Source organism: Phocoena sinus, chromosome 11 (genome assembly GCF_008692025.1).
Source record: "Phocoena sinus isolate mPhoSin1 chromosome 11, mPhoSin1.pri, whole genome shotgun sequence".
NCBI classification, from domain to species: Eukaryota; Metazoa; Chordata; class Mammalia; order Artiodactyla; family Phocoenidae; genus Phocoena; species Phocoena sinus.
Window position 1 is genome coordinate 45285611 of NC_045773.1, and position 8132 is coordinate 45293742.

At 52.2% G+C, this 8132-nt stretch overlaps 1 protein-coding gene across 1 annotated transcript; it reads right to left on the reverse strand.

Annotated features, from left to right (window-relative positions):
* Nucleotides 1-466: 466 nt before the first annotated feature.
* Nucleotides 467-5539, reverse strand: CCK (cholecystokinin). The gene is made up of 3 exons (XM_032649894.1): nt 5481-5539; nt 4193-4408; nt 467-884 (listed from the first exon to the last, which is right to left on the reverse strand). The coding sequence occupies exons 2-3, from the start codon at nt 4404-4406 to the stop codon at nt 751-753; spliced, it is 348 nt and encodes a 115-aa protein (XP_032505785.1). The 5' UTR covers nt 4407-4408; nt 5481-5539; the 3' UTR covers nt 467-750.
* Nucleotides 5540-8132: the final 2593 nt, after the last annotated feature.

The following is an 8132-nucleotide window of genomic DNA, read 5'->3' on the forward strand; positions in this document are numbered from 1 at the left end:
CAGGGCCATGGAGAGGTCCAATACATATAAAAGTGCTGACCAGCACTGCCCCATTATTTGTTTAAAGGCCAAGAGCACCCCCAGAGAAACCCTGGTGTGGGATGGAGCTGGTAGATGAGAGCACCCCGTGGGGATGGGCTGATGGAGACCTCCATCTCCAGCTGCCTCTCTGGGATTCACCCAGACAAACGAGTAGCACTATAAGCTGGGCAGGTTATTTTTGCAACAGTGCCCCACTGGGGCCCAGGGCGGCCAGGGCTGGGCCATGGAACTGACACAGAAGGCCCTTTCACTAGCTACCTGGCCTGAAGTAGAGAAGCCAGCTCTATGCCCGACCCTCATTTCTCAAGCCCTTTCTGGGACCATCTACCACAGGGATTCCTCCTTGGGCCGCATACATCAGGAATCCCTCCTTGAATGTTCTGAGGATTAAAGGACCCTTTGCCCTCGGTAGAAACAGGGAATAAGGGGCAGAATGAAATCACTTTAATAGCATAGCAACACTTTAGGAACGGGGAGTGTGGGTCACAGATGAGGGAAACATTTTGTCTTCCACTTGTACATTTGTGCTAAGGTGCATGGTTACATTGGACAACGTTACAGACAGATTTTTCACATTGAACACTTAATAAATAGATACTTTAAATGTCAGACGTCAGAGACAACGAGTTATGAGCGTGATTGTTTTCTTATTCTGCCTCCTCTGAGTCAGGAGTTTGCTTCCTGTTGTGCTGACGAAGGCTGGGTCTTCTAGGAGGTGTATTCATACACCTCGGCACTGCGCCGGCCGAAATCCATCCAGCCGGTGTAGTCCCGGTCACTTATCCTGTGGCTGGGGTCCAGGCTCTGCAGGTTCTTGATTACAGACATTCGGCCAGAAGGAGCTACAAGGGGCAGAGAGGAAGGAAACGGGACCATTATATCTAAGAGCATCACGTGTTCAGTTTGTAAAGGAAAACAAGAGAAAAGGCCAGACAATACATAACCCGTACCTTCTGAAAGGTATCAAAGAGGTATCAAGATAGTGGGACTGCTGGGCCAAAATCTAAGCGAGGAGAAGGACCCATGTCTGTTTAACTGGAGACAGGGTAGTCTTTTCTAGTCGTGGGTGTGGTTTGCGATCTGTATGAATACATTCACTCTCACCTTTCACAGCTGGGACCTGCCTAGGTTTTTCTACTCCTAGGGGTGTTTTCCCTTACGTAGCTGGCTCTCAGCAGGTGCTAACCCAGGATTTCCCCAGTACTACCCACTTCTAAAGTTTACACCTTAATATCCCTGAGCCTGCCTGACCCTTTTTTTTTTTTTTGCGTTATGCGGGCCTCTCACTGTTGCGGCCTCTCCCGTTGCAGAGCACAGGCTCCGGACGCGCAGGCTCAGAGGCCATGGCTCACGGACCCAGCCGCTCCGCGGCTCGCGGGATCCTCCCGGACCGGGGCACGAACCCGCGTCCCCTGCATCGGCAGGCGGACTCCCAACCACTGCGCCACCAGGGAAGCCCCCTGACTCCTTTTAAGGTAATGCAGTTACGATATTTTGATGTTAGGATGTTTTTTAAAAAATGGAATCCAGTCCCACTGCTAGATAAATACTGTTTTAAAATTATTAATTTGAAAGCTACCTTCTCTTTTAAAAAAGTGGTATTGAGAAAAAGGCACACCATCGGATTAAAATCTCAGCACCTCAGTAACACTCAAAGAAGGGTGGGCAGAACAAAGAGGTAATTTAATTCAGCCATTTTGACCAAAATGCAATAACTGAACCTGAAATGGGCCCTTAGGGATGGGAGTTAAGTTCTTAGGAACAGGATGAGTCCGGGAATGATTCACGTTGAGTGGATAGGGCCATGATGAGGCATGTGACAGTCCTGGCCTACGGATCACACAGAGTGGTCTCCTGGGTAGAAAATCAGTGTCATGCCTTCTCTTACACAACCTAAGGGCCAAGAAAGGTCCCTCAGGGACCTCGACAGGTAAAGCCCAGGTGGCTTCAAGGGCAGAGGGGTGTAGGATCACTCGATGGTTCCTATTGTATTGGGAGCCACCGTGGTCCCACAGCTAACATTGAGCTCTTCTGTACAAGGCTGCCCTTGCCAACTCCTGCCCACAGGCTGCATCGAGTCAGACCATGGCTTATTCATTGATGACAGTGCAGAAGCAGGTATTCTGTCTTGTTGGATAATCAAATAAAGCTAGCTAAATTAAAAACCAGAAACAACCCTACAGAGCAGGTTATATCCCCACCCTTTCTTCTTCTCCCCTCTCTCTTCCCCCACCCCCCGCTCCATTAATTCCCAGCTTTGGAACTAAGCGCTTTGGAACCAAGCGTCACCCCAGCACGTTCCAGCCCCTTTGCAGGTATCCCCAGTCTACGCAGAGGAAAAACAGCCCCTGCTGTTTAATTGTTCAACACCTTTCAGGTGAAATATTAGTCCTTGCATTCAGCCAAACTCTCAGACCCAGTTATCTGTGCGCAGTCACACGGCAATATGCCCCATCCTCCTGCCTGTTGCTGCTGAGGTACACATGGTTCTGTGCATTTACCAGGGTCCTCACTCACTTAGTGGACACAGAGTAGGCACTTACACCTGACTTACACAATTGAAGGGCCGGGCTCCTTGAAATTTTAAATCTTGTAAAATGGACAGTACAGCTGGGAAGCTGAATGGCTTCCAGACGTTCCAGGGAGGGCAGGACTTGAGTAGACTCTCAACCCTGATGCTGCCTAGATGTGCTACCTCATGTAGGTCACTCAGTCTTCCAGAATCCCAGCTTCCACACTGACACAAGGAGGATAATAGACTTTACTGTGCAGGGCTGTTGTGAGGATGAAGAGAGACAATGCAGATGTAGCACTGGTCTTTGCTGGACTTGGGGCAGGTGTACACTAACAGAATTGCTTCTCCTCAGATCATGGAAAGCTCTACAGATAGTTTCTAATGATAAACTCTTGAGCACTCCCCAAAGGGTGCGTTTTCTTGTTTGGAATATTTAAGCATAATATATACTATAGTTGAGTAAATATTCACTGTCATCTCAAAATGTGTAAAACAGTCAAAGAAACTCTATAGATGTAGATACTTATTTCTAGTTCATATTTGTCAAATAGAAGAGCATGATTATTTTCTAGTTACTGCTGATCCTGGGTGTTGGCAGCTAAAGTTCCAAGTGACGGGTATTCCCATATGAGTTTGTGTGTCACGGCAGGCTGAAGGCAAAGGGCTGAGAAGAGGCACCAGGAAGGACCTTCCAGCTAAGATTTGTGGTTTAAAGCCACTGGCGGGTGTCAGTTCTAGGGAACTCATCTGGTAATTGGCTTTTTTACCCACAACTGTTTCTGGTGGATCTTTCTTGAAGGTATGAAGGGGCTTCCAGATTATGGTCAATGAAAAGCCTACGATATTTCAGACTGGTCTGGCTGCAATTCAACCCATATCCAAGGACAGATACTAAACTACTTTCAGGCACCCCCCCAAATTTTCAGATGTTCTCTGTCATCTGACTAGTATTTCCACATCTTTCAGTTTAATTAGCAGTAAAGCAAAATAGAAGATGGTAGTTGGGACAGTTTCCCAATGAGAGGATGAAATACAACAAATCATCTTCTATTCTTTCCTTCTGAAATCCCCTGGTAAAAAGGTCCCTTCTCACCTTCATACGGAATTATAGGAGATTCTGGAGAGCCAAACCCTTTATTTTCTCCCCATCTCATCAAGCCATGAGTTAAATTTCAAATCCAGGTCGTGGCACAACAGCAGGTTAAGAGAGCCTCGTGGGAATGGAGCCCACCCCTCCCCCTCCCAGCAGCTGTGGTTTATTGTCCAGCTGTGTTAGTCCAGTTTAAAATACCGCTCCCCAGTCAGTGTGTTCGCCATCAGTATCACTGTGGATAAAGGTGGTAGGAAAAAATCTGCCCCAGTCCAAATCATGATTTCCAGGAATTCTAGAGATGAATGAGCCTCCCTCTGAATCTCAGAAAGACCTGGAAGGGGCCGAGGGGAACCCACCCTCATGCCCTTTTTACAGATGAGATAGCCAGGCCCAGGAAGGGGACAGGGCTGTCCATATGCCACTCAGCTACTGAGCTGCTGAACCACCTTATTCCTGGAGAAAGACTTTGAGGCTGAGAAAAGTGTGGCTTGTTTAGCCCCTGCTGGAGGCAGAAGGGAGAGACAGGGAGGCGACCTGCGTACCTTTCCGAGACTGCTGGATGTACCTGGCCAGCAGCGCGCCCAGGTGCGCTCGGGATTCGTCGTCCACTCTCCGCACGGCCCTCAGCTGCCTCCGCGGGGCTTCGTCCTCCTGCTGCTCCCAGGGGCCCGCGGGGTCCGCGGGAGGCACGGGCTGCGCCAGGGCGCCCGCCGCCAGGACAGCCATCAGCATGCACAGGCACAAGCCACCGTTCATGGCTGCGGGGAGCAGAGGGGAGGGGACGTGAACGAAAAGGTGGGGCCTCCGCGGGCTCTCGCGGAGGGTCGGGCCCCCGAGGTACGGAGAAGGGGGCTCAGTCCAAACGCGCGGGGCTCGGGACCCGCCAGGCAGGTGCAAGCACGAGGGAGCCGTGACCCCAACGCGCGCGTCCGGGCTCACCGCGCTCGTCTTTTTTTGGGGAACCACAGCCGGGGCTGGGCAATGGTGCAGGGGACCCTGTCCTCTGCCCTGTTTAGCAGAAGGAATGTCTTCTGTTTTCCTTTAGTTTGAGGAAGTGTTACAGAGTGTCGTCTCTCTTCTCCTAACTGGAAAAGCAAGAGATTAAAGATAAGTGAAAATTATCCTAAAGAGAAGACTCTGTGGGAGAAATGAGACCCTTGAGGAATAGTAGCACCTTCCCAGAGAGCTAAGAAGCTTCCAATAGGGAAATAAATGGTGAAAAACCAAGAAGCACGGTTTAAAATGTGGGAGCAATAAATAAAAGCCACATCTTTCAAGTTTCTTCAAGGTGTACATGGGGACTGGCAATGAGCCACTACGCAAACACAGGCAGATTTTTTTTTTTTTTAAAGAAAGTCAGAAATCTGCGCTCAGTCGTCGGGCTTCAGCCAAGCACCGCTGCATTTTAGATCCGCCGGCAGAGAAAACACGCACGTTCTATTCCCCCAAAGACTTGAATTTCCCTGCAGTATTCAGAAAAGGAATTTAAATCTTAAAACCTCTCGGTAGTTTATTGGAAAAGATTGCAAAGTAGACTGCCCCGATGTGTAACATCTAGCAAAACGCAATTTACATGCTAATCCGAGCCAACAGACAGATACTCCGGTGTTGCCTGCGCGAGAGAAGAACAAAGCCGGCGAGCAGAAGTCCCTAAAGCAGCTCTACCCACCCGCACTGTCCTTTCTGACTACAAGAAATGTCTTTCGAGCTGTCGGAAAGAAGACACAGAAAACAGAAAAATGAAACGGAAGGGGCACAAAAGTGAAGACACCCTTCTTCACTTGGATGAAGGACACTTGGCACCTGGATCCCCCAAAGCGGGGAACTTACCTTCGGAACAGGACACAACCGGCTTCGCGTTCCTGCCAGAGCAGCAGGGGAGCCGAGCCAAGTTCCTGGTAGGCGGGCAGGAGGCTGCCTCTTAAATAGCCCCGCCCGAGCCGTTCGCCAGTCATCTATTTACCCAGCGCTGACGCAGCCGGGTAGCGACACGTGCTCAGAGGGCGGCAACGGGGGCGACAAAAGATTTAGGTGGCTGCCGGGAGAGAGCGGGCAATGGCCCAGCGGAGCCGGGTGAACCTGTCTCAGGCGGGGTGTCCGGCGTCAGCCCTGTCTCTGTCGGGAGAGCTTCCTCCCCAAGCCGGGCCCACCCCCTCTCCCTTGCCCATTCCAGCTCGAAGCTCCCCCTCTCAGGGCGGGAGACCTAGGAATGGGGACCCTCCTCCGGGATGGAGAAGCTGCCCGCGCGCCTATAGTCCGCTCGGGGGACCAGAGGGGCCAGAAGGGAAACTGGGGGTGGGGTGGAGGGGACGCTAGACCAGGCTGGGTGTCAGCAAAGTGTAATTCTGAGACGGAGGAAGTGTCGGCCCCGCTTGGAGCATCCCAAGCAGCTCTGGTCTTTTGACCCGAGAGTGGGCTTCCTCCGGCGGGGGGAGGGAAGAGGGGTCTTCACTTTGTTCTCAGCCGCATGAAAAGCCCTCGAAGTGCTCCAGGATTCTGAGGGCAAGGGTTCCCGGGTCAGTGAAAGGGCTCGGCTACGGCTGGCTGTTGGCGTCCTGGGCCCCGATTCACATAGCTGTAAAATGAGGATGACACCACTGGGCTTTGCCTGGAGTTTGGGAAAGGGCTGTGTTTTCTTCCGAGCGGAGCTGCCTCCTGCCCGCGGTGGCCGCGGCTCCTTGTGGCCAAGTGGCGCCAGCGAGTGTCCCCCAAATCCTCCCAGTCCCCATTCCCCTCTGGCATCGGCATCCGCCACTCCCACCTTCCCTGAGTACCCGAGCTCTCACACCTGGCCCGGTCCCCGCCGGCTTTGAAATAAGGACCTCGTCCCTCGTCACTCAACCACCTGGTAGGGACACGGGTGGCGCCGCGGCCGCTGTGCGCCCTTCCCTGCGCGGTCGCGTCCCTGGCTCCGTAGCTAGGCGACCCCCAGCTAGTGCGCCGTAGGGGTGCACATCCACCTCCGCCTTGAAGCCATTTGAGTTAGAGTCCGCTAGTTGCTGCTCCAGTTCGCCGCGTCCTGCAAAAGTCACTGATAACCCCATTTCACCGTCGGCAACCTAGGTGCGAACAGGAGCAGCGCCTGGCCGAGGCTCCTCCACAGACCCCTGGAGCCTCAGCGCACCGAGGCCTTCCAGCCTGGGACTTGGGGGTCGCCACCCATCCCTCGTCCCCTCCCGGGGTCCTCCACTCCTCCCCCTTTTTTCCCTTCCGGAGAAAGATTTGGAAGTGGTTCTTTCAAAATGGGAATCTGTACTCAGCTCCCGGGACGGTGGGACTGTAGGGATCGAAGTGGGTGGGGAGCCGGCGCGGGGCAGGGAGCTTGGCGGGGAGCCGCCTCTGGTTGCCGTCCCCCTTTCTAATCTCTAGAAGCTGCTGCATTTCTGCAATCTAAAGGCAACATTTTTGAAACAGAGCTGCAGATTGGATGTTTTCCAGTGGCTTTCCCACGAGGCTGCTGTGTAGTTCAGTTGGGGAAACTCGTTTGGTTTGTGACTGTGGCCAAGAAGTGTCTGAGAACACAAAAGTTGTTATAGAGCATAATCACCTAAGGCAGGGGCCCCCAATCCCCGGGCTGCGGACCGCTAACGGTCCGCGGCCTGTTAGGGACCCGCCGCAGAGCAGGAGGTGAGTGGCGGCTGGCGGGCGAGCTGGTGAAGCTTCCTCTGCCGCTCCCCATGGCTCCCCATCGCTGGCATTACCGCCTGAACCATCACTCGCATTACTGCGTGAAACATCCGCCCACCCATACCCCGGTCTGTGGAAACATTGTCTTCCGGTAAACCGGTACCTGGCGCCAAAAAGGTTGGGGACTGCTGACCTAAGGGGCTTGTTGAAACACCTCCCAGAGTCTCTGATTCAAGTTGGTCTGAGGTGGGGCCCAGCAATCTGCATTTCTAACAAGTTCCTTAATGCTGCTGGTGGTGCTTCCCTGACCACACTTAGAGACCCACTGCTGTAGAATTTCCTTAGGGTAAGCCAGTTACTGAACTCCCTTCCTTCCATCCATTTAGTTAACATTTATTGAACAATTTTCCTTGTGTCCTGTCTGTCCTCTCCTCATTTCCTCACTTCTGGTATCTGGGATCATCTCCCAAATAAACTACTTGCCCCCAAGCTTTTGTCTAATTTCAGGATAATACTACTGAAGATACCAACTGTCTATCAGGCACTGTTTGGTTACAACAGAGAGAAAAACAGGCAAAATCCCTGCACTTATGGTGCTTCCATTCTAGTTGCGGAGACAGATAATAAGCAAGACAAATATTAGCAGGTGCAGTAGGTGATTGGATGGTCACAAATGCTTAGGAGAAAAGTAGAGCCGGGCGAGGGTATGAGGGGGTTGGGCAGGGTATCTGCATGAACATGTGCAAACCCCTGCTTGAGGTCCCTCTGTGAGGGTCTTTGACATGTAGACCTCACTGCTCATGTTAAGGAGAAATGGTTTTTCTTCTCAGTACGAATAAAGACCAGGGGAGTTGT

Bases quoted from the DNA above. Each gene is read 5' to 3' on its own strand.
- CCK (XM_032649894.1), bottom strand. From the start codon at position 4,406: ATGAACGGTGGCTTGTGCCTGTGCATGCTGATGGCTGTCCTGGCGGCG. The intron at 885-4,192 runs GTACGCAGGTCG...TGCCCCTTGTAG, and splicing joins CATCCAGCAGTCTCGGAAAG to CTCCTTCTGGCCGAATGTCT.